At 47.2% G+C, this 26076-nt stretch overlaps 1 protein-coding gene across 5 annotated transcripts in view; it reads right to left on the reverse strand.

Moving 5' to 3' along the window:
• The window catches only part of ARHGAP22 (Rho GTPase activating protein 22), a 240416-nt gene that overhangs the window by 53158 nt on the left and 161182 nt on the right, over positions 1-26076 (reverse strand). For 4 of the 5 annotated variants that reach the window (XM_073353053.2, XM_073353057.1, XM_073353056.1 and 1 more), the window contains one exon: positions 6227-6403. In XM_073353053.2, coding sequence (XP_073209154.1) covers positions 6227-6403 — 177 coding nt within the window. The remainder of the gene's footprint in view (positions 1-6226; positions 6404-26076) is intronic. The other variant, XM_073353054.2, reaches the window with a different exon arrangement.

Consider the following 26076-nt stretch of genomic DNA (forward strand, 5'->3'; position numbering starts at 1 on the left):
AAATTAAAAACAGGAGAGTAATTTAATGTAATGGGGGCTCAGGGCTGTCTGCCCACAGAGCTGAAGGCCCACGACCCCCATGTAACCACCTTGCAACCCTCTGAGGGGTCACGACCCCCAGTTTGAGAACCACTGCTCTAGGAGTCAGGGCTGTGGAAGCCCCCTAGGTCACTTAGGAACACAAATCCCATTGCTGTTCACTCCAGGCATAGTCTTTGCCTTGTAAGAGTCTATATGCCCTGTTCCAGTAGCGGTAACCTCCTCTGCAGTGGACCAGCGCAGGGTCAGATCCAGGGCTCATGCTTTCTGCAAGTCTGAAGTCTATGCAGGATCTGATTAATAGGTCCATCTTTATCTCTTCTCTAGTACAGATCAGAGACAGTAGCCAAAGGGAAGGACAGCCCCATGGTGAGGGTGCTAGCCAGAGATCTAGGCCTGCTCCATCACAGACAGCCTGTGTGATGTTGGGCAAGTCACTTGGCCTCTTTGTGCCTCAGTTTCCCCATCTGTACAATGGGGATAATAGTCATGCCCTGCCTCACAGGAGTGTTGTGAAGATAAATACATGGTGAGGTGCCCAGACGCTATGACAATGAGCCCATAGGGGTACCTTAGATATTAGGTAAATCAGGTCTCATTGTATTCCAGGGGCAGACTTGAGAGGCAAAGAAGATGCGGAACAGACTGCTGTGTTTGGGGGGGAGAGGTGCAGATAGCTTGGCCCCATACCGGACTCAGTCTTCTCCCAGTCCCGTGCCTCAGTTTCTCTATCTGTAAGAGGAGATCCTGACTTCTGCTGCTGCAGATATTGACTGGGGTTAAGCAGATCATAACCTCCTCACAGATACTTTGTCCTTCCACTTGTCCCAGGTGGATCTTTCTGAATTCATCCATTCCCTTAAGACAGACCCCTCCTCTATTCCTCTTCCATTGCCTGAGTCTGTCTCCCACCACCAGACAACACTGACTCTGGGTTGGAAGAACAAACAGTGATAAAACTAGCCAGGCTCCAGTTGTATCTCTGTGCAGAGATAACACCACACACGGGAGGCAAGGCAAACACCCAGCAGCTGCTCAGGGAGCAAACCAGGTTCTAGCCCGCCTCCCAGTGCACCCTTCCCTGCCCCATGTGAAGGAAGGAAAACACGGCACACACGGTGCCTGCACAACAGAGACATGGATGGAACAACGCTAGAGGAGTCTGGCCTCCACTTCGTTCCAGGGCAGCATCTCAGCTGTGTAATTACACTCGGCATTGTGAAGATAAGAGGAGCCATCTACCTGGCCCATATTGCTACAGTACTGTGTGCACCCACAATCCTGAATGGACTCTGTGCTCACAACAGTCCCACAGGGAAATCCCCATTGTACACAAGGAAAACATAGGCACAAGACAGTTTAAATGATTTACCCCAAATCACACTGAATCTAGGGCTAATCTAGGATCTGAACCCTCCCCAAATCCGAGCGCAGTGTCCTAGCCACTAAACTGCCCAGCTTCCCAGTGGGCATGTGAGTCTGATGGGGATATCTGGCACTCCAGAATAACCGTGTTTTGCCTTCATACAGCAACTTCCATGCAAGGCAGAGTCATTAATTCAGCCTGGGTGGGGTGATCCCCGAGTCAGCAGTGAGGGCACAGACACAGGGACCCAGGTGCTCCAGGCAGGTCACTCAGCTGCCTCACCGTTTCTGGGAATTCCTGCATTTCCCTGGACAGATCCCAGATTAGAGGATCTGGATCCAAGGTTCCCCTGTCGGCTGAGCGGAGGGTCTCAGCGAATTAGGGTTTGTCTACATGGGGCAACTGACTGGAACAGCTCCTTGGGTGGACGCTCTTTTTCAGAATGAGCACGCTAATTACCCTGGAATAAAGTGCTGCATTGCAGAACAGACGGCAAACCCGGAGCTACTCCTGTCAATTTCCTGGTGTAGACAAGTTCTTAAAGCAGGGCTGGCTCATTCTGCTTGAGGCAAGCACACTCCTGCCCCTGGTGGTCTGATGCTAGCTATGGCCATGGCAACAGCCCCAGAGCAGGGAGATCTGTGTACTTGGGGGCTGGGGGAGGAGACCAGGAGGCAGGAGTGGCAGCAGAAAGGCCTAGCGTGGAGATGAGATGCTATCTAAGCTAGCCAGACCTTGCCAGGCTCGGGGGTGGGGAATAAGCTGGGCTGCCGGGGGCAGAGAAGGGCAGGCATTGCGTCGCAGACTGAACAGGGGGAATGAGGGGGAAGAGAGAAAGGGGAGCAGGGAGCCACCCATGTCCAGAGAGATCAGGAGGAAGAGAAAAGAAAGGAAATACATAACTGTGTAGCCCAGCCTAACGCAGTCTGGATCTCTGCCAAGCTAGCACTGATCCAGCAGAGAGATCTACGCATTAGCTGCAGCCTCACAGCTCCCATGCCCGGGTTTTCAGGCAACAGAGGCTCATGCTTTCAGAAGCACATGCCCTAGCTTCAATCCCTCAGCCAACCTGAGCGGGGTTTCATTAGGTGAGACAATGAAGGAACAAGAACCGCGGGGGAAGTGAACAACCAGCCAGGCCCTGCTTAAAGCAGCCAATACTCACTGGCTTTTACTGGAATGAGCAAACATTACCATGCCCACTGAAGCGAAAACCTCACCCTTCCCCTCCGCCAAAGCAGCATCACACAGCTGCTTTGGTGGATGCTGGAAGGTGCAGCAAAACACAGCATTGTGCAGCAAGTCTGTGGTACCCTGCATCGCCAGTCTGTGCTGTAACCACTAGACCACACTGCACCATTCTGCAGTGCTGCTGCAAACACGCTGTAAGGGAGAATAGGGAAAAAAACAGCAGGACTGTGGGGACTGGAGGCAACTCTCCATTTAAAGAGAAGGGCACCCCTAGTGGCAAGAAGGGGAGGCATGAAGCAGCATTTGTGGGTCTGACGTGCATGTCTGTCATGGAGCCACACACAGGTGCCCCACAACGGGCAGATTCTGCTCTTGGCTACGGGGCATAAATGCAGAGTAACTCCATGAACGTCAGTGGTGCAAACTAGATTTGTTCCTGAGAGAGTGAGGCAGGGTCAGCTGGAGTTTTAATGAAGCCTGGATAACACTTCACAGCCCAGCTGTATCCATTCATTTTAAATGTCTGCTCTTTAAAATAAAAACCAGCCACAAACAATCCTAGTGCACACAGCTCCTTTCTAAAGCTGAGCTCCCAAAAACCTCTGTTCTGGCTGCAACTGACTAGACACAGGGGAACCTGTTAGAAACCACATAGGCCCTAAACAAGCCAGCCTTCTCCAACAGGCTCAGGAGCCCACGGATTTTATTTTAAGGCCGAATTTAAAAGTTGTTTCAAAGCATAAACTCTGTGTGGCATTTAAGTCTGCACCGGTCTCCAATTAATGAGGTGGGATTCTCAGCAGCTTTGGGGTGTTTTCAGATTCTTTTTTGAAAGGCTGTGCCGGTTCGTGTGTCCGCACCGACATGTCCCCCATCCTCTTTGATTGAGGACTTTCTTCAATACATCCACAAAGATGAAAGCATGTGGCTAAGCCGCCCCTTTTATCTTGGCATAATTCATTTTCACATCCTATCAACCTTCTCCAGGGCTGGATATTTACATAATAATAATAATAAAGCCTGATTTTTTCCTCCCTAGTTTCAAATATTAAAACGTGTCGACACATAAGACTTGGAGTTAAAATTATTCGGTTAAAACACGAAAGACCAGCTTTGTTTACAGCCTTCCCATGCCGTGAGCTAGGCTGAAATACCATATACAAAGAGCCCTGCTCTGATTCCAGGCAAAGGGGTGTGTGTGAATTTGGTCATTTCCTCAAAACCTGATAAATACTTCAGAAATGAATGTAGCAACTAGATCTCCTGGTGATTGGCATGCTATAAATACTAGGGAAAGGAAAAGAGACATAGATAAAACAGGCAGGTATGATAGCCAGAATGGGGTTAGGCATTATTTACAATTAATACTGGTCAATGAGCTGAAGTGAAATGACCAGAATTTTTTTTCCCAACTGCTTGGCAATTACATTGTAATGGCTCTCTGACCTAGTGAATAGGGCAGTGCAATGGGGCTCAGGAGTCCTGGGTTCTAGTCTTGGCTCTGCTGTTGGCCTATTGGGTAACCATGAGCAAGCCACTTCCCTGCTCTGTGCCTCCATTTCCTCACCTATACAATAAGATAGGGATACTGACCTCCTTTGTAACATACTTTGAGATCTACTGATGATGAGAGCTAGATATTAATATTATTACAAGGCCTAATCTAGCTCTCACTGACATCCCTGGTAGCTGGGTTGGGCCCAGTGTGTCTGAAAACAGTGACAGAGGAACCACACTGCCTTTCCTTCTTTATTATCCTGCTCCTAGTCTACAGCGTTGCCACCTCTCATGATTTATTCTCAGTCTGATTATAGCTGTTTTTCCCCTAAATCTTCAGCTCCTGGAGTCATGGGATTATGGGAGAGCATCAGAATTAATTCTTAAACCGCCCCCCCCACAAGTTTCTAGCCCTCATGGTTGCAGAGAAAAGCTTGGAAGCTTGCGTGCACCTCGGAGGCTCAGAAACCAGAAAGCCAAGCAAAAATACCCAAAAATGTATTTAAAAAACCTCTTGATTTTGAAGTCAATTTTGAGCTTTTTGGGCCTAAATGCAGATTTTTGGATTCCTTAGGGTTGGCAATGCTGAGTCCAGAGCCAGTGGATTTACCCTTAATTGTAGAAGTCAGCCTAACATTACTTCAAGAGAGTCATAAGTCCTTGGTCATGTTGACAATAAAAATACCCAAACACACGACAGCAGGAAAACTGACGCCATCTGCCCTGGAGGAGGACACTGTCACAGAGACATCTCCTGCACTGAACTGCTGCTTGTCTCAGTTTTCCTTGCAGTGTTTGCTGTGTGGGCCAGCTAAAGTGGTCTCTAACAGACCTACGAAGGCTCCATCAAAAGCACAACCTCTAGCTGTGGTTGCACCGATGCATTTTGGGATTCCTGACACCCCTGGAGGAAGCATCTTTGGGGTAAACTGAAAATGTGGGCATGGCACTGCGTACTGGGCTTAGGAGGAGCAACTGAATCAGTGCATCCTCTTGCTTGTGGGGACCCCGCTGCAGATTAGATTACATCCAACCAAACTGGGGCAGAGGCCTTGTCCTAGATATTGCGATGGACACTTATGCCCATGGTACAAAAGCTATCCCAGGGGTTTTACAAAGCACTGTACAGATACCGCAAGCAAAGACCACAGTCAGATAGGCAGCAAGGCCTTTGGCCTAGCTTGTCAGAGGTATTTAGGTGCCTAAGTCCCATTGATGGTGATGGAAGTTAGGCACCTAAATACCCTTGAGGATATGGATGCTTCTGCCTAGGGTAGGCAGGGCCTCAGAGGAAGGGAGACATTACTGTGAGACTACCGCTGCCTCCCGACATTCCTCAATACAGCCGAATCTGGGCATTCCAAATCATGAGTCAGTCCCTGCCAAATTCAGCAGATAGGCATAAAAATCATGAGATTAAAAAGAAGTTGGGTTTTGTATTGGCCTTGTGATGACTGAGCCTTCTGGCTAGACAGGGGTCATGTTCTCAAGCTTTTCCCCACAGCCAGGACGGCCAGAAACTTAATCTCAGCATTAAAAAGTCTTGTGTAATCACAGGGCTCCAGGAGCAGGGGATTTAGGTAAAACATCAAAATCGTGAGACTGGAGATAAAAATCACAGGAGTCGGCAACACTGATTACCCTCTCAGGTGGGTCCTGGGTCTGACCCTGCAGTTCTTACATAGACAAAGACACCCACTGAAGTCAATGGGAGTTTCACTTGCACGCAGACTGCAGGATCGGGCCCTATCTTTGTCAAGTGGAAGGTGACCCTGCCTTTCAGATGTCCTGAGAGTTTGGAAATGGGCATCTGGCCCAGTGGTGGAGAATGGAGGTGACTGGACACCCGCCTTCTCAGCAAAAAAAGGAAACAGGAGGCAGAGTCAGGGACTAGGGAATAAAAATAGCTGTAAACAATGAGTTAAAATAATAATAATAATACAATGTTATTTCTTCCACCAATCAGCTTCTTTGGTGAGGGCAGTTTTACATACTGCCGAGGAGGAGAAATGTGCGTTCACCCCCACCCCCAAATTGCGCTTTACAAAGCTTCAGGAAGAGGAGGGTTTAGCTAGGCATTGCAGCGATTTTACAGTGCTACATGTACCCTAGTATCACAAGAATATGTTTTACCTTGAGGCAACAGTTTTAATTTATGTGCATGTGAGCTATGTGCAATACCTCCACCAAAGGGAGCCCATATGACCCGCCGGATGGCTTTCACCCAATCTTCCATCTCGTTCTGGGAATTAGCCATGAGCAGGAAGGCTTCATGATTGACAGGCATCTTTTCTCGGTCCCCCGCACCACCTGCAAAACAAAACACACACCTCGGTTAGCGTCCAGCCCAGGAGTGAACCCTTGTCTCTAAAACCACCACAGGCCTCGCCCAAGCTAGCCTTGCTGGGTTCGCTTGGTGCCCACTTTGCACTGATGTACAGGATCACATAGGGCACATGTCCGTGGCCTGGCGTGAAGCCAGTGTCCCAGTGGGTGCTGCTGGCAGAACGTGCCACTAGGCTCACCAACATGCAAGGGGATAGGTGTAATCTGCATTATCCTAAGGACAGTGCAACCCAGCCCTCCTGCCAGCGGCCAGCTATACCCATCTGTGCTGAGGTATGGAGAGGGTTGGCTCCATCCTCTTTAGTGTGATTCAGTGCCCTTGGGGCGCCAGAGGGAAGACGGGGCTGGACAATCTAGTTGTAGAAGTCACATGCTGCAAGAGAGAGGAATCAAGATGTGGGCATCTGGCTACGATTACCCCAGTGATAGATTTAACAATCAAGATCATCACTGGAGCAGATCAGAAAGCTAGACATGCTGCATGATGAGAGTACAGGCAGAATTCAGAACCTGCCATGTCCAGGAAGATCCAGATCAAATCTAGACTCCAGCTTTGAGCTGAACCAGATATAGAGCTCAGGCTTAGTCTGGATGGCCCTTGGAACCTCTGGAGCGGTCATCAAGGAGCCAGAGAGATTATGAGATTTTAACATCTTGAGCAGCAGAAATCTCACAAGACCAGCTGTTTTCATGAGATTTTCAACATCTGGAGCCACTTCTGAACCTGGAGCTGGAAGAGTGCCATCCCCGCATTCCCATCCCTTCTGGTTTTGGATCCACCCCAGAACCAGCATTTTAGGGAGCTTAAGATTTGAACCTGACTCTCCTGTCTGAAATTCAGAGGATGGGGTCCAATTTGGAATTCAGATCCAGGCCTACCTCTGCTTCGTACAGGATTGACTGGTGACACCCCAGAAAAGCTATTGGCCAGGACATCAAATACACACAGCCTGCCCTGTATGCTGTTCACCCAGGGATGCTCAGAGTACCACCATCCATGCCCATTCTCCCATTACAATTTTCCTCTCCGCTGCAGTACACAAGGCCCAATGCAACGCCCACTGCAGTCAGTGGGAATCTTCCCCTCCCCCCACCTCGTGCCCCAGACTTGGATACACTCCAGTGAGAGCCCACATGAGGACACACAATAGATGTACTAGAGCAACTTCTACCTAGGGGATGAAGAGACTGGCCAACACAAAAGCTGTCACTAATGGCTTGCAGTTTCCCCCTTCTACAGAGACTGCCTTTGACTTTGTTACGTGGACAGTGTCTTTATTATTCTGTCACTGCCACCTCCGTACTCACTTGTCTCTGGAATATTAGGTCTATTGAAAAAGCAGGAACTGTCGCCCTGAGCTGAGCTGCCGAGATTGCTTGTTCATGGAATTCAGAGATAAGAATAGGGACAATGGTATGCGCTGGTTTCTATGGAATTACCTTAATATAAACAGAATTTACACCTACTAAATCCTAGTTAATCTGGTGAAGGGAGTGTGCTGGAAGGGCTACAAGCTGCCTGTAAGCCAAGGAAATGTTTGTTCTCACTATTAATTGTTGCTTAGCTTAAACAAACTCACAGGCCGGGCACTGATTTGCAAAACGAAAGGGGCTGCATGAATCCAAGCTCCTAGGGTTTCGTTGTTTTCTAAAAAGGAATTAACTTGAACCAAGAAGCCGATGGAATTTTAGCACATAGAATAAGGCAGCATGGCAGTGTAGATACTGTAGGAGAAATGAAAGCCTGGGTTCCCCTCCCAACATGCAGGTCTGACCCTTCTCACACCAGCCTCCTAGCCAGCTTCACAGTGTGGATTTTTCAGATGATTTACGTCCTGTACAATTTATGAACTAGGATTCCTATTAGAGGGGAGAATCAGGCACCAAGCCCAGATACAGCTCTGGTTTTTATGCCCCCTGCTTGCTGCCTTCTGACAGTCAGAACTGATCTATCTGATGCCACAGTCTCTACCTGCCCTGCTTCTTCCCAGCTCCCCACCTGACCTCCCGCTCTTTATATAGGTCAGGTCAGGGATTCCCCCTCTGTTCTCTCAATCCCACCCCCCACCCAGCCTGGTTTAGTCAGATGACCTCAACACTCACACCCTCCACCCGGGGAGATAAGCTAACCATGGCAAAGGTGCAGCTGAGCCCCGACCCTCATAAAAAGACAGCTCACCCTGCGACAAGCCACTTCTTATTTCCCTTCAGTCGCTTGCTTTCTGAGTAACCCACCCTGTCCCCTCCCACCACAGATGACAGGCTAGACAATCCACCTGCCCTTTTCCTGCTGACCTTCTGGGAGCCCACGTCCCTACCTTAGTGCTCGTGCCCGACTATTACTCGAAGCACTGACCCCGTACCCATCACCATGGTAACTGGGAGCCTCGCAGGTTACAAAAGGAGACCAGAGTTCAGGAACAGAAGCCAAAGCTGCTGCTGCCTGCCGCTTTGGCTCTGAAGGAGGAGGCTCTACATCACCATGCTTGGATGCAGGGGGGCCTCAAGGATGCCCTCTCCCTCATACACACACCCACCAGAGCAGAAAACCAAAGGATGAGGAGGTCCTCGTGTAGCCCGACTCCTCCATTAGCACCAGAGCTACAGCAGAGTCCACAGGCCTCACTCTCACACCCCACCTGACAACGACCTCAGAGAATGTCGCTCCCAGCCCAATTTCCAGGCTCTCTTCTGGGGGAATCAATGGGTTACCATTGAGTAACCCAGCTTCCCCCAACAGAGTAGACATTTTTAAAAAGGGAGCTTCATTTTCAAGGGTCTTGGCTTGCTTGGGCAACTGTCATGGAGCCTATTCTTGGATTCAGGAGGATCAGGCTACAATCCCCTGTTGTGATAACTGGGCCTATAAATTTACTCTAATTGGGAGCTCAATTGTGAAGTAAGCAAAAGTTCCTAGGGGTACTTTAAATAGGAGCATGGTTGTGAACCTACAGCTGTTTGTGGGAAAACCCATCATCACTAGTCACATGGGGATGGGCAGAGTAATTATAGCTGCACACAAGGCAGAAAAATAGAGTGTGCTTCAGAAACGGTTCTTAGAAGAGGACATGTTAGTTTAAGGCTCATGCAGGGCAGTGGAGCACCTGCTGCCCTATCTAAAGGGGACTTTTCTGTAATGACATTTTGGACATGTTCCTTTTCTTCCCACTCACTGCTGGCTCTTCTCACTGCAGCCTAGAGGCAGCGAGCAGGACAGGTTAGCGGGTTCCCCTTACAATTATACCTCACTACTTGTCCAGCAAAGGGCATGTCTCCTTATTTTGTTGTAATATGCATCAGCTTTTGGAAGGCTTGGAATTCACAGAAACTAGAGATGTTAGCAAGATTCAAACCCACAAAGCTAGAACCCCACAAACTTTTGAAATCTAGATCCTAGCCTGAAATTCATGGCTGCTCCTTTTCCTGGTCCTGAGCCAAAAATGGATCTGGTTCTGGGGTTTCAGATCAAAGTTTGTAGCTCCAAGCTATCTTTATAATGATACGAATCCAAACACCCCGGGGTCTTTGGGAAAACTCTGATTAGGATCTGACATTCAAACTTCTTTGTCTGGCGATGTCCGGTTCTGCTCATTATAGCTATATGAAGTTTGGATCCAGATATTGAGCTCAAGCCTCCTCTCTCTCTATAACAGGCTGAACTGAAAACGCTTATCAAAAAGTCCTCATTTGGCTCAAGACTGGAATCTGTACTTTGTGGAAAGGGTCCATTGCTAATATAAACTAATGTTCAGCTGCAATACTCAAGGCACAAATTCAAGCCCATAGTAGTTAGAATAGTCTAGCCCTGAGCTGTCTACACCCCTCAGTGGAAACTTTAAGGTGACTGTGTACAGCCATTACTTCTTACTGTGAGGAATGAACAGGGTGCTGACTGCATTGCCTCGTGTAGGGGGAGAAAATACCCTGTTAGACACAGGTAAACATAGACAACTCCCATCCCCACCTTAACAGAACTTCTCATAACATCCTTAATCAATCTCCTGTCCAAATACGACTGGCCCTTGTGCACACACAGCCATCTCTCCTTAGCTTGGGCCAGCGTTTACCACAGCAGGCATTCCCAGCGCTTTGGCTAAGAGTCATTTTCACTACTAGATTTATAAAAAATCCTGTTACAAACAGTCTGGGAGCGTGGGCAGCTCCATGGGGGTGGGTGATGGGGTGGTCTTGCCTGCACTTACAGAGGGGAAGAAAAGGAAGCACTGTCCAGTGGTTAGGGCACTAGCCTAGGATTTGGAAGTCCTGGGTTCAATTTTCCTTGTGACCTTAGACACCATCTTTGGTGGCTTTGTGCCTACAATGGGGATGATAGCCCTGCCTTATCTCCCAGGGGTTTTGTGAAGATAAATCCATTAATGAGCGTGAGGTGCTCCAGATACTGCACTAATGGGGGTCACAGATGTACCTTAGATAGAAGCTTTCCACCAGGGCGCTTGAGTCCACAACAGGATACATTGGCTTGATCTGCAGATGTCACCAGACATGAATGCTTTCCCAGCCCTGCCTGGGGAGTCTACAGACTCATTGCTTCTGTGTATCCTGGTAAAGGTCAGCAGTCACTGTGTAAATAGCCATAAATGCACTAATCATGTACAACACCCACTCCCTCAGTTAGAGCCCCATTACCTTAAGGGACTGGATGCCCCAGGAGCACTGGTAATGGGATATGGAGCCTTTCATCTCTAGGTAACAGAGTGATCCTAGCTAGCAGTGCTCTCAGCAGCTGGCTGGTGACCTCAAAGCTTGTGTCAGCAAGTGGATATCCACAACACCTCACAAAGCCATGCCCGCAACTGGGGTGAACTGACCCCCTTATTGCTATTTCAATACAGAAGCCCTTGACAGAACAGCAAGGAGAACAAACTCCTAGAGATGGTCCCTTCATGGCCTGCATGGAGGGGAAGCTTTCTCTAACATTGCCAGTGCTGCACTGTTCAGTAGATCTATCTATTAGTATATATACAGCCCTCATCACCACAGTACCTGGGCATCTCAGACTTTACTGTATCTAACCTCACATTCCCCTATGTGGCGGGGCAGGGCTATCACCCCATTATACAGATGGGACCTGGGGCACAGACAGACAAAGTGACTTACCCAAGGTCACACAGAGAGTATGTGGTAGAACCAGGGACATGAACCCTGAGTCACAGGCCAGCAAGCTAACCATTGGACCATCCTTCTTTCTTCTCCCTGGACCATTGTTCCTCTTTACTGCTGGTTTCAGAGCTCTGGAGATATAAATTCACTAGGAACTACAGAACAAAGCACAAGTCTGCCATCACCCCCTATCAAAACTGCCCTGCTCTGTGCTCCTGTTCCAAGCTAGCTACAGCCGCAGTTCCACTGGGTGTCTCTCTTCACAGAGCTAATTCCCACAAGGGATACTCACAAGAACAGATTCATACACCTGGAGTCATTCCTCATCCACTTTCCAACCACCGCAACAAGACTTCACCTGCCATGCACCCACAATGAGCTTGGCTTTCCCAAGCAGTTCTCTTGTGAGCCAGCATTAGAAAGGTGGAGTCCGCCCATTCTTGTGAAGGTACACAGCCCAACCCTGCCGCCACTGAAATCAACAGCAAGAACTGCAGTGGGAACAGGATAGGGCCCACTGTACATGGAAATGGAAAATAAAGGGGCGTTAGAAGAACACTTCTGCTGCTCAGTAAAACTTTGGGGTCAGGTAGAGTTCAAGGTTGGGATGAAGAGGCAGCTACATTCCTTTTATATCCACTAAGCTTTGCCTGTCCCGGCCTAGAATGTGTCTGTGTGTATTTGCACACCCGTGTGTTTGTGCACACCTAGCTCTGCATGTGTGTGCATGCCTGGAACTGCATGCACCTTAATGCCTATGTTTGAGCAAACAGACGGAGTAATATTTTAATGACATATTTTATTTTAAATATTTTAAAACCTAATATTTTAAGGTTTCAGAGTAGCAGCCGTGTTAGTCTGTATTCGCAAAAAGAAAAGGAGGACTTGTGGCACCTTAGAGACGAACACATTTATTTGAGCATAAGCTTTCATGAGCTACAGCTCACTTCATCGGATGCATTCAGTGGAAAATACAGTGGGGAGATTTATATACACAGAGAACATGAAACAATGAGTGTTACCATACACACTGTAACAAGAGTGATCAGGTAAGGTGAGCTATTACCAGCAGGAGAGAAAAAAAACCTTTTGTAGTGATAATCAAGGTGGGCCATTTCCAGCAGTTGACAAGAACGTCTGAGGAACAGTGGGGGGTGGGAGTGGGGGGGATAAACATGGGGAAATAGTTTTACTTTGTGTAATGACCCATCCACTCCCAGTCTTTATTCAAGCCTAAATTAATTGTATCCAGTTTGCAAATTAATTCCAATTCAGCAGTCTCTCGCTGGAGTCTGTTTTTGAAGTTTTTTTGTTGAAGAATTGCCACTTTTAGGTCTGTAAATCAAGTGACCACAGAGATTGAAGTGTTCTCCGACTGGTTTTTGAATGTTAGAATTCTTGACGTCTGATTTGTGTCCATTTATTCTTTTATGTAGAGACTGTCCAGTTTGACCAATGTACATGGCAGAGGGGCATTGCTGGCACACGATGGCATATATCACATTGGTAGATGTGCAGGTGAACGAGCCTCTGATAGTGTGATGTGATTAAGCCCTATGATGGTGTCCCCTAAATAGATATGTGGACACAGTTGGCAACGGGCTTTGCTGCAAGGATAGGTTCCTGGATTAGTGGTTCTGTTGTGTGGTGTGTAGTTGCTGGTGAGTATTTGCTTCAGGTTCATAGATTCATAGATATTTAGGTCAGAAGGGACCATTATGATCATCTAGTCTGACCTCCTGCACAATGCAGGCCACAGAATTTCACCCACCACTCCTAAAAAAGACCTCACACCTATATCTGTGCTATTGAAGTCCTCAAATTGTAGTTTGAAGACCTCAAGGAGCAGAGAATCCTCCAGCAAGTGACCCGTGCCCCATGCTACAGAGGAAGGCGAAAAACCTCCAGGGCCTTCCAATCTGCCCTGGAGGAAAATTCCTTCCCGACCCCAAATATGGCGATCAGCTAAACCCTGAGCATATGGGCAAGATTCATCAGCCAGATACTACAGAAAATTCTTTCCCGGGTAACTTGGATCTTACCCCATCTAAAAACCCATCACAGGCCATTGGGCCTATTTACCATGAATATTTAATTACCAAAACCATGTTATCCCATCATACCATCTCCTCCATAAACTTATCGAGTTTAATCTTAAAGCAAGATAGATCTTTTGCCCCCACTACTTCCCTCGGAAGGCTATTCCAAAACTTCACTCCTCTGATGGTTAGAAACCTTCGTCTAATTTCTAATCTAAATTTCCTAGTGGCCAGTTTATATCCATTTGTTCTTGTGTCCACATTGGTACTGAGTTTAAATAATTCCTCTCCCTCTCTGGTATTTATCCCTCTGATATATTTATAGAGAGCAATCATATCTCCCCTCAACCTTCTTTTAGTTAGGCTAAACAAGCCAAGCTCCCTGAGTCTCCTTTCATAAGACAAGTTTTCCATTCCTCGGATCATCCTAGTAGCCCTTCTCTGTACCTGTTCCAGTTTGAATTCATCCTTCTTAAACATGGGAGACCAGAACTGCACACAGTATTCCAGGTGAGGTCTCACCGGTGCCTTATATAACGGTACTAAAACCTCCTTATCCCTACTGGAAATACCTCTCCTGATGCATCCCAAGACGACATTAGCTTTTTTCACAGCCATATCACATTGGCAGCTCATAGTCAACCTATGATCAACCAATACTCCAAGGTCCTTTTCCTCCTCCGTTACTTCTAGTTGATGCGTCCCTAGCTTATAACTAAAATTCTTGTTATTAATCCCTAAATGCATGACCTTACACTTCTCACTATTAAATTTCATCCTATTCCTATTACTCCAGTTTACAAGGTCATCCAGATCCTCCTGTAGGGTATCCCTGTCCTTCTCTAAATTAGGTTGAGGAGCTGTCTGTAAGCAAGGACTGGCCTGTCTCCCAAAATCTGTGAGAGTGATGGGTCGTCCTTCAGGATAAGTTCTAGATCCTTGATGATGCATTGGAGAGGTTTTAGTTGGGAGCTAAAGGTGATGGCTAGTGGCGTTCTGTTGTTTTCTTGGTTGGGCCTGTCCTGTAGTAGGTGACTTCTGGGTACTCTTCTGGCTCTGTCAATCTGTTTCTTCACTTCCGCAGGTGGGTATTGTAGTTGTAAGAATGCTTGATAGAGATCTTGTAGGTGTTTGTCTCTGTCTGAGGGGTTGGAGCAAATGCGGTTGTATCGTAGAGCTTGGCTGTAGACAATGGATCAAGTGGTGTGGTCTGGATGAAAGCTGGAGGCATGTAGGTAGGCATAGCGGTCAGTAAGTTTCTGGTATAGGGTGGTGCTAATGTGACCATCGCTTATTAGTACCACAGCGTCCAGGAAGTGGATCTCTTGTGTGGACTGGTCCAGGCTGAGGTTGATGGTGGAATGGAAATTGTTGAAATCATGGTGGAATTCCTCAAAAGCTTCTTTTCCATGGGTCCAGATGATGAAGATGTTATCAATGTAGCGCAAGTAGAGTAGGGGCATTAGGGGACGAGAGCTGAAGAAGCGTTGTTCTAAGTCAGCCATAAAAATATTGGCATACTGTGGGGCCATGCGGGTACGCATAGCAGTGCTGCTGATTTGAAGGTTTACATTGTCCCCAAATGTGAAACAGTTAGGGGTGACGACAAAGTCACAAAGTTCAGCCACCAGGTTTGCTGTGACATTATCGGGGATACTGTTCCCGACAGCTTGTAGTCCATCTTTGTGGGGAATGGCCCACCTTGATTATCACTACAAAAGGTTTCCCCCCCCCGCTCTCCTGCTGGTAATAGCTCACCTTACCTGATCACTCTCGTTACAGTATGTACGGTAACACCCATTGTTTCATGTTCTCTGTGTATATAAATCTCCTTACTGTATTTTCCACTGAATGCATCCGATGAAGTGAGCTGTAGCTCACAAAAGCTTATGCTCAAATACATGTGTTAGTCTTTAAGGTCCCACAAGTATTCCTAATATTTTAATGTATTTAAAGGGTTCCACTATATTTTCAGAATAAAATTTCCAACTGATTTTGCCATTCCCCCATTACTCACAGAGCTCTGCTGTGTGTACGTGTATGTATGTGTGTCAGAGGTTTTGAGCATTTGTATATGTGTGTATATGTGTGCGAGTGTGTATTTCTGCATTACACATGGATGACTGTGTGCACTGGTTCATAGGTGGGTTGCAGGGGACTAGTTGTGTGTGTGTGTGTGTGTGTGTGTGTGTGTGTGTGTGTGTGTGTGTGTGTGTGTTGCATACTGTTGCAACCTGGTAGGAAGTGAATGGAAGCTACAGGCTGCATATCCAAGTGTTGGCGGGAGCGTGGGGGGTGGAGGAAAATGGTCACACCATGATGACTTGTTTGCTGTGTAGGCTGGGGAAGCTGCGACAGGCAGCCTTTGATTGCAGGAAAGCAGCAGTGATGATCTCGACAAACGGGCAAAACTAGCATCCACAGCTAAAAAGATGGGCTGCACTGATTCCTCGTTGCTGGCCTGCTCTTTGTGGTTGCCAGCAAGGTGACTAACGCATTCAGGGCTTGAAGATTGCATTGCTAAGGAGATAAGGTAAACAATGAGGTGGATGAATTCTTCCAAGGTTAGTTGACGAGATTGGGGGATCTGTTTCCGCAAGGTGGCACAAAACCAGTCTTGATCTTGGATTTCAGAAAAAGGACAGATGAACTATCAGGTGTCCCAGTGCGAGCAGGAGATGCATGGTTGCTATGGAGCGGGTCAGTCGCAGCATTTGGGACAGTCACTTGAGTAACTATTTCAGTCCTGCCACTCACTGCCTTTGATTATGGCTGGCATTGATCCCCCACCGAACACCATTATGGCTAGAGATGGACTCAGGCTGCAATACCCAGATCCAGATAACTCACAGCTGGAGGCGTGGGATGTGGGATTTTGGCCCATCCCTAACGATAATGGGATGATCGTGGAGTGGGTGACTTTTCCTCTCTGCTGCTGTTTATTCTGCATGTTGGCCCTTTGACAGAAGGGAAGGATTGTTGGGAACAGAAGCATCCGTGAGGTGAGAGGTGAATAGGAAGCTGATCTTGGAAAGTTCCATTGGGGCAGGCTGCAATCATCTGAAAAAAATACGAGCCGCAGGAAGGCCCTGAGGGAGAGGCAGGGATAGGGGAACAAGCAGCGGGCGTGTGGATTGGAAGAGCTCTGTGAAGAGCTAAGGCTAGGTCTACAATACAGAGCACATATTGCCATCGCTATGGCAGCACAGCCCCCTACCGTAGATGCTGTCTGTTCTGATAGAAGCAGTTCTTCTGCAGACACAATAACACCATCTCCTCAGATGACACTAGCTAACCTGACAGAAGCATGTATGTGTCAGCAGAGCCGTGTCTATCCCAGGGTTGTGCTGGCAGAGCTACATCACCGAGGAATGAGAATTTTTCACATCTCCAGCTAATAGCCACGCTGACAGAACTTTGCAGTAGAGACCCTACCAGAGAATGGACAGTAAGAGGGGACATGCTGTTAAGTACATGTCCTATCCTACACTTGTTTTGACTCAATCCATTTGGAGGCAGAGCTGAGCCGGGAGCTGCTAGAGTGGGTTTCTGGAAGTTGGTTGGCTTGCTGTTTTGCTCTCGATCACACTGTGGAAAATGTATGAAACCAAGATATGAGTGAAGCATTTTGTTAAAGTGCTTTGGAATTCTTCAAATACACCGAAAGGGTCGAGTGAAACAGATGAGCTCCAGGAGCCGAACGGTATTATCTGTCTCAGTTCTGGTGGGTAACATAGCAGCAGCCTTTTCTATAGAAATATGCAAGTTATTTATGTAGCCACCTAGGGGGATTTGCTGAAAAGCTACCACAGGATGTGTCACATAATCAGGGACTACGGCTTGGGATGAGTTTGACTGGTTTCTCAAGGAGACCTTTTCCGTTGCATGTCAAAATTGGGGAAAAATATTTTGCAAAATCAAACACCCCTTGTTGTGTGGGAGCGTTCACTAACTCCAGCTGAGAGTCTGTCTGGTCATGAACTGACATGGTTCACATTTACATCGGCTGGGGTATTCAAAAAAACCCTGGGTACACAACTCCCACTGACTTTCCATGGAACTGGACCCCTAACTCTCATGGGCTCTTTTGACAACCGCAGCCTTAGTCTTGCTCTCCACAAATGGTGACCCTTTGTGTGGCATTTCCAAAAACACTTAAGAGATTTAGGAGCAAAAGTCCCAGACCCAAGTCCCAGAGGACAGACTGCAAAACACACACACTCCGTCGTGCTCTCTCCATAAACTCACCAGTCTGCAGGAGCTAACTTTTTTGTCCGGTGCTTTCAGAGCAACATTTCTGGGAATTTCAAATTCCCTAGAACTGCTTTAGAGAAGCATCAACAACATGCTTAAGGCCACAGAACTGTGGTTTGATTTACAAAGAGTTGGACAAAACATAACACAAATAGAAACCCAGCCCCATCAGAACTGCACTAGTACATAAGATACAGGAAGTGATTACAAGTGGAACATGAAACCAGTGTGGTTTGTCCCTGAGCTCAGGGCTAATGCTATGATCAGGAATAGCATATGTAAGTAACACATAACAAAAGAAGAAGAAATCAAGTCTTAGGCCTTGACTAACCATGAAAATTGTACCAGTTCAATTTAAATCAGTTTTTAAACTGTTAATCTGGTGCAAATCCATGTTTAGATACTCTTTATTTGAGTGTAAGAGTGGCTAATATTGCTTTAGCTTACACTTTTTTCTTTTTAGCTGAATTAAGATAAATTGACATATCCAGTTAACCAAATGTAAGCAGGATCTGAATGAGCTCTCCCCTGCCATCTAGTGATGCACCGTGGGAAAAGACTTCAGGAGCAGACTATATTTGCATATAGACACTTACTCTGCCTATGTGCTCAGCAGATGGAGCTGCTTTGCCAAAGTGATCTATTTTGGCTGTTTTGGGGTTACAGTTCACTTTAGGCAGGGGTAATGAAATATTGTTATCCTTACCATACACGTAAAGGGCAGCAGAACTGTGCTTAGCCTGTCCTGATTGAGGGGGTCACCGTAAAATGAACCTCACTGGCTCAGCAGGGAGCAGAGATTCCAAATTCCTCTGAAGATAAAAAGGGGTGGGGATAGGTTTTTCCAAAGAGTCCTAGATGTCACTTGGCCCTCTCCAGTATATAGAGACAGTGGTGACGGGTCTCAATGGAGATGCTTGTTTCTGGTCAGTGACTACTAGAGCTGAACTTGCTGATGAGCAGGACTAAGCAGGAGCAAGATGACCAATGTCAGCCTTAGCATGAGCACAGCGATGCAGTGAAAGACAAGACGCAGCAGCATAGAGGTTCCCTGCTACCCAGTGAAATCCGTAAGAGCTGGGCTAAATGGCAGAACCTCAGAACATGGCATCGAGCGACAAGCAGCAGAGGCAATGGCAGCGACAGCGATCCGCCAGCAGAAATAAGCCAGTGGAGGCATCCTGTTCAGGAGTAGGAGGGGACCCCACCTCTGAACTCTGGTTCTTTGCTGACTAAGGACAACCCACTGTGAGTGGCATGCAGCAGAGGGAAAGGGCAGCAGCGTGTTAAAGGGACATTTGTTCATCAGACTTTCACACTGCAAGGTGGGGAACTGAGCAAAAGACACTCCCAATGTACTGTGGGGTAGGTGTGTGCTTATGGCTACCTGCTTTTGATTCGTAGTTGTGGTGTTTCTCCAAATAAATGCTGGGTTCCCTTTCCCTTTTAACATGTGTTTCCTTTTGTTATACACAGACTCAGTGCTTGTTTTGCACATGTTTAAAAAATATCTTGAAATCATTTTATTAGGAAGCTCTAATGTCCTTGGGTTTGGAGCACAGACTTGAAATTTGGCTGGGGGTGACCTAGGATCAGGAATGAGCCTTTTGCCATTCCCATGGGAAAAAGAAAAATAAGTGTAATTAGCAACAAAAGGAAGGCGATTTCTATTGTTGCATCTGCACAGTCAGGGCCAAGGTTTGGCAAAGACTTTATGTGCAGCTGATTTCTTTTAGCATACCAAACCACTTGCACCAGTGTAACTCTGGCCCCACAGCCCCCAGCCCAGTTTTTGGAGGTGGGGAGGAAGGCTGTCTGCCCCTTAAAGGTAGGGTTGCCAACTTTCTAATTGCAGAAAACCGAACACCCTTGCCCTGCCCCTTCTCCAACACTCCTCCCCTGCCCTGCCCCTTCTCTAAGACCCTGCCCTCCACTCACTTCATCCATCACTTGCTCTCCTCCACCCTTGCTCACTCGCTCTTTTTCACCGGGCCGGGGCGTGGGGTGTGGGAGGGGATGAGGACTCTGGCTGGGGATGTAGGCTCTGGGGTGGGGCTGGGGTGAGGGGTTTGGGGTACAGGAGGGGGCTCCAAGCTGGGGCAGGGGATTGGGGTACTGGACGGGGTGTGGACTCCGAGAGGGAGTTTGGATGTGGGAGGGGGCTCAGAGCTGGGGCAGGGGTTTGGAGTGCAGAAGGCGGTTTAGGGTGCAGGCTCTGGGCAGCACTGACCTCAGGTGGCTCCTGGGAAGCAGTGACATGTCCCTCTGGCTCCTAGGTGGAGGGGAAGACAGAGGACTCTGTGCATGCTGCCCTTGCCTGCAGGCACTGCCCCTGCAGCTCCCATTGGCCGCAGTTCCCAGCCAATGGGAGCTGCGGAGCTGGCACTCAGGGCGGCGCTTGCAGATTAGGGCATCATGTGGAGCCCCCCGGCCGCCCCTCTGCCTAGGAGCCGGACATGCCGGCCACTTCCCGGGAGCCAGGAAGAGCCACACAGGAAGCCTGCCAACCCCGCTGTGCTGCCAAATGGACTTTTAACGGCCCAGACAGTGACGGGGTGTTCCGGTTGAAAACCGGACATCTGGCAACTCTACTTAAAGGGCATTACCTTTTCAGCAGCATCAGCACAGACCCAGCTGGCCTCTTCCCCAGAGATGTTTCAGGAGCTGGGGCGCGCAGGGCATGAAAATATCTACTGCCAGTGCTGTCAGTAGTTCCCAGTTTAACAAAGACCTTCAGCTGTACTGCTCTGGGCTTTGTCCGTATCAAGTACTGTTAACTAGCTGCAAGAGATGAAAGCCCCACAAACACAGTGATAGCTAACTCAGGAAGCCAGGCAGCACCTACTCCAAATATAAAGACAGGTTTCAGAATAGCAGCTGTGTTAGTCTGTATTCACAAAAAGAAAAGGAGTACTTGTGGCACCTTAGAGACTAACAAATTTATTTGAACATAAGCTTTTGTGAGCTACAGCTTATACTCAAATAAATTTGTTAGTCTCTAAGGTGCCACAAGTACTCCTTTTCTTTTTCCAAATATAAATTAAACAATGCTAATTAGCACTAGGAGCAAGAGCTAAACTGATTAATACAGCATTTACTGGTAACTGCGTGACACAATTCTGTCTCTGCCTTGACTTGAGTGCTTCGTCCCGAGCATGAGCACTCTAGTGCTTACATTCCAAATATCTCCAATGAGGATGCTTCAGGGCTTGGATCATCAAATAAGTGATGGCTCACTCAAGTCAATTAAACTCTTGTGGCTGAAAACCAGAATAATAGGTTTCCTGATAGGGAATTGCTAACATAATGCAAATGTGTTCACTTAGAAACCCAGGTCATTAATGGAATTGGCAGCATGATGTGCTAACCTCTTAGCTACAGATTTCACTATAAACTGGGCACTGTGGCAACCTCTTAAAGAGACATCTGCAGAAGGAATAGACTAGAAGATATTGTTGCCCCTCTTCCAGAATTAGTAGGTCACTGCTAACCAATGTTGTCTCCCTGCTGAACACCCACACGTATCCAGAGCCTTCCAAGTTGGCTTCCCATTGGAGGAGAGATCAAGGACATTGAATCTTGGTATATTCTTAATGTAACTTGTTTTATTTAAACATACACCAGCCCTGGAACAGAGCTGGTCAGAAAAAACATGCAGGCAATCCTCTCTCTCAAAAATCTTCTCAGCCCAATACCTATGAACAACTCCCAGGGAGCAACCAGTATCAAGATTTACCTCTAGCTGGAGCAATGAAGGCAGAGAGAAAACTCTCCTGCTGCTGGCCACAGCTCCCCTACAACAATAAACTAAATACAATGCCCCATTGCTTCAAAGACTAAAAACTTGCATGCACTATAAGAAAAACTTGGACTACAATGTAACCGCCATCTGGTGACTCCTACCATAACAAAAACAAAACAAAACTGTAGTCTATAACCTATCATTTAAATCAGCTTCTGTACCAAATGACTGGAGGATAGCAAATGTGATGCCAATTTTTTAAAAAGGGCAATTACAGGCCAGTAAGCAAGACTTCAGTACCAGGCAAACTGGTTGAAACTACAGTAAAGAACAAAATTCTCAGACACATAGATGAATATAATTAGTTGGGGAAGAGTCAACAGCCAACAGGGTTTTTGTAAAGGGAAGTCATGCCTCACCAATCTACCAGAATTATTTGAGGGGGTCAACAAGCATGTGGACAAAGGGGATCCAGTGGATATCGTGTACTTAGATTTTCAGAAAGCCTTTGACAAGGTCCCTCACCAAAAGGTCTTAAGCAAAGTAATCTGTCATGGGATAAGAGGGAAGGTCCTCTCAAGGATTGGTAACTGGTTAAAAGATAGGAATAAATGGTAGGAATAAATGCTCAGTTTTCAGAAGAGAGAGAGGTAAATAGTAGTGTCCTGCAGGGGTCTGTACTGGGACCAGTCCTATTCAACATATTCATAAATGATCTAGAAAGAGGGTACTGGGGTGGGGCCGGGGATGAGGGATTTGGGGTGCAGGAGGGTGCTCTGGGCTGGGATCGAGGGGTTTGGAAGGGGATGAGGGCTGGGGCAAGGGGTTGGGGTGCAGGAGAGGGCAGGCTCTGGGTGGTGCTTACCTCAGCCAGCTCTAAGAAGCAGCGGCATGTCCCCACTCCAGCTCCTATGTGGAGGCGTGGCCAGGCAGCTCTGCGCACTGCCCTGTCCGCAGGCACCACCCCTACAGCTCCCATTGGCCATGGTTCCCAGCCAATTGAAGCTGCAGAGATGGCGCTTGGGGCAGAGGCAGCACCTACACCTAGGAGCCAGAGGGGGACATGCCACTGCTTCCATGAGCCATGCGGAACCATGGCAGGCAGGGAGCCTGCTTTAGCCCCACTGTGCCTCTGACTGGATTTTTCATGGCCTGGTCAGCAGTGCCGACCGGAGCCGCAAGGGTCCCTTTTTGACTGGGTGTTCCGGTCGAAAACTGGACCCCTGGCAACCCTACTTGTGCCAATATAAATCAGGAGTAACTCCACTGAAGTCACTAATGTTAAAGCCATCACAAGTGAGAGGAGAACCAGGCCACAGAGACAAGACCAAACTGTGTTACGACACAATCTATTGTGTTGTAATATGGTGCCCCAATACAGTACCAATTGTACGCTGGGCCCATAACACTCTGATGTGCTGTGCACAAAATTCCCATTGTCAAGCATTCAAATATCATGAGTCAGCCCTCTGCCTCTCTGCAATCATGAGAGCATCTTAAAAATCATGAGATTTTTAATGACAAAAGAGAAGGCAAATTAAAAAACTCAGAGGTTCAGGGATTTTTTGACCTTTAGAGATTATTACATTTTTCAAATTTTCTCAGCAATCATGAGGGCCAGAAACTCTCAGTTTTAATTCTTTTAAAAAAGGGATTCTCTTATGATCACATGACTCCTGGAACTGGCACTTTAAGATGGATATCAGATCTCACAAGACTCGCAAAAAAAAAAAAAAAAAAGAAAAGAAAAATCCATGAGAGCTGGTGACATTGTGAAGTTCTTATAGAGTCATAGCATTGACGGCCAGAAGCAGCCACTAGTTCATCTGTAGATCAGAGGCCACCAACACCACCCAGCACCCTCACACTAAATCCAACAACCAAAGTGAGACCTAAGTATTACAGCTCAAAGTGGTGGATCTCAAACAGGGGCCTGGGGCCCCCTGCGGGGTCATAAGTATGTTTCAGGGGGGCGGCCAAGCATGGTCAGCATTAGACCTGCTGGGGCCCAGGGCAGATAATCAAAGCCCCACCACATGGGGCTGAAACCCCTGGGGCTGCAGCCAAACCCTGAGCAATGTAGCTTCGTGGGCCCGTCCCCAGCCTGGGGCCCCAGACAATTTCCCTGCTTGCTACCCCCAATGCCATACCTGGCTTTTATGTGAAGAAACCCAGTTCTTGTGGCACAGGTGGGCCATGGAGTTTTTATAGCATGCTGTGGGAGGGCTCAGAAAGAAGAAGGTTGAGAACACCTGCGCTATCATGTGCCACAGGCAGAGAATAGGAGGGACCTAGGTGCAGCAGTGGCCGAGGCCCCCAGAATGGCAGGGAAATGATTAAGTGAGATACCCAGATAATCCTGGCAAATGACCCGCCTGCCGCAGAGAAAGGCGAAAACCCCCCAAGCTCGCTGCCAATCTGACGTGGGGGGAAATTCCTTCCCAACCCCACATATGGGGATCAGTTAGACCCTGAGCACGTGAAGAAGAACTAGCCAGCCACGCACCTGAGAGAGACGAGGCATAACAAAGCAATATACATACACCTCTCAAAACAAAAAAAGTTACAGTTCCGCAAGAGCTAAATATTTAAAGAAAACGAATGGATTCCTGGATATTAATCCAAAACCAGCGGAAGCAATTCAAGCATTGCTCGCTCTATTATCCATGCATCACAGAGGAAGCAAAGTGCCCCTTGAGATTTAATCTTAAATTAAGAAGGGCTGGACCTAGTCAGTCCTTGGGTAGAGAGATCAGCAGGGTGCAGTAGTTGGAAGTCAATTCTAAACCAGTGTTACCCCATAGTGCTGGGCTTTCCTGAGGTCCCTCCTGACTATTTGTGATCATTACAGACCTTATGGCACTGTTTGCAAGAGTGAGAGAGAAACCATATTTAACAGTCCAAAGGTCAACTAGGGATCATGGTAGATAACCAGCTGAACGTGAGCTTCCAGTGTGCTGCTGTAGCTAAGAGGGCAAATGTGATCCTTGGACATATAAGCATGGGACTATCATGTAGGTGTAGGCAGGTGGTGTTACCTCTATATAAGGGATTACTGAGACCATCACTGGATACTTTGTCCAGTTCTGATGTCTGCACTTCAAAAAGGATGTTGAAAAATTGGAAAGAGTTCAGAAACTAGCTACAAGAATGATTCAAGGTCTGGAAAAATATGCCTTATAATGAAGGACCAAAGAAGCTCAAGCTACTTAGTTTACCAACGGGAAGGTTAAGCGGTGACTCATTCATGATCTACAAGGGGAAGATTTCTGACAGCAGACAACTCTTTAATCTTGCAGAAAATAGCATAACAAGATCTAGTGGCTGGAAGCTGAAGCTAAACAATTCAGATAAGGAACAGATTTTTAACAGTGAGCATAATACACCACAAGAACAACTTACAAAGGGATATGATGAACTCTCTATCACGTGAAGTCTTTAAATCAAGACTGGATGTCTTTCTCTAGTTCAAACAGAAATTATGGGCTTGATGCAAAAGTTATTGAGTGAGATCTGCTAGCATGTGATATACACGAGGTCAGACTCGATGATCATAATGGTCCCTTCTGGCCTTAAAGTCTATGAAACTATGAACTAAAAACAACAACAACTGAGTTTATTGAGAGAGACTAACTTCTATTAAATATAAGTGACATAACATGCACCCAATATGGAGTCTCCTCCCAGATTCATCAAAGCCACCCTCCCCAACAAAGGAATGAGTGACATTAAAAATCATATCCATCAATGATACAGCACCACATCAGATAAATTGAACATTACATCAGAATATTGTCTCTCATTGGCGAATCCTGAACTGAGAACACTGCTGGCTAGCAACTACTAAGAGATGATTAACCCTTTTATGGCTGACATACACACGGCAGGTAAAAAGTATTAGCTTAGGTACCCTGGCCAAATTCCAAACTCGGGTAATTCCCCTGGCGGTTCTACATGGAGAAGGCCTTCCTGCAAATCATGCTGAAAGAGACAATGCTACAGAAGGCCACTGCTCTCCACCACAGAAGGGATTGTGTATCAAAGATGGGCCTGTACCAAAGCTGCAGACCTCTGAGGTTATTCCTGCCCTGATCCTGCGCACTTCTAGGCTTCTTCATTATGGCCAGAAGAGAAACCAGAAGGGTCTAAATAAGAAAGGTTCTTCCTGCAGAATTTTGGTTTCCAGCATGACCAGAAACAGAGAGTGTCTAGAATTTTTAGTGAGGACTTACTGCAAATCTAATAAGCAAGTCTGCTAAGTATTGCCAATTCAGAGGTTAGGTAGGTTTAGACTGTGGAATTAATATTGGCATAGCTCTATTGGAGTCTGTGGCACTACACCACTTAAATCAGCTGAGAATTTGGCCTGTTGGTTGTGTGTTTTATTCCCTATAAGCAGAAGGCAACCATATACTTTTAGTATAAAATAGAGCCATCCGAAAATTGACAAAAAAATTTGTTGGAAAAATCTGATTGATCAA

This window comes from Lepidochelys kempii, chromosome 7, assembly GCF_965140285.1.
Source record: "Lepidochelys kempii isolate rLepKem1 chromosome 7, rLepKem1.hap1, whole genome shotgun sequence".
Classification (NCBI taxonomy): domain Eukaryota; kingdom Metazoa; phylum Chordata; order Testudines; family Cheloniidae; genus Lepidochelys; species Lepidochelys kempii.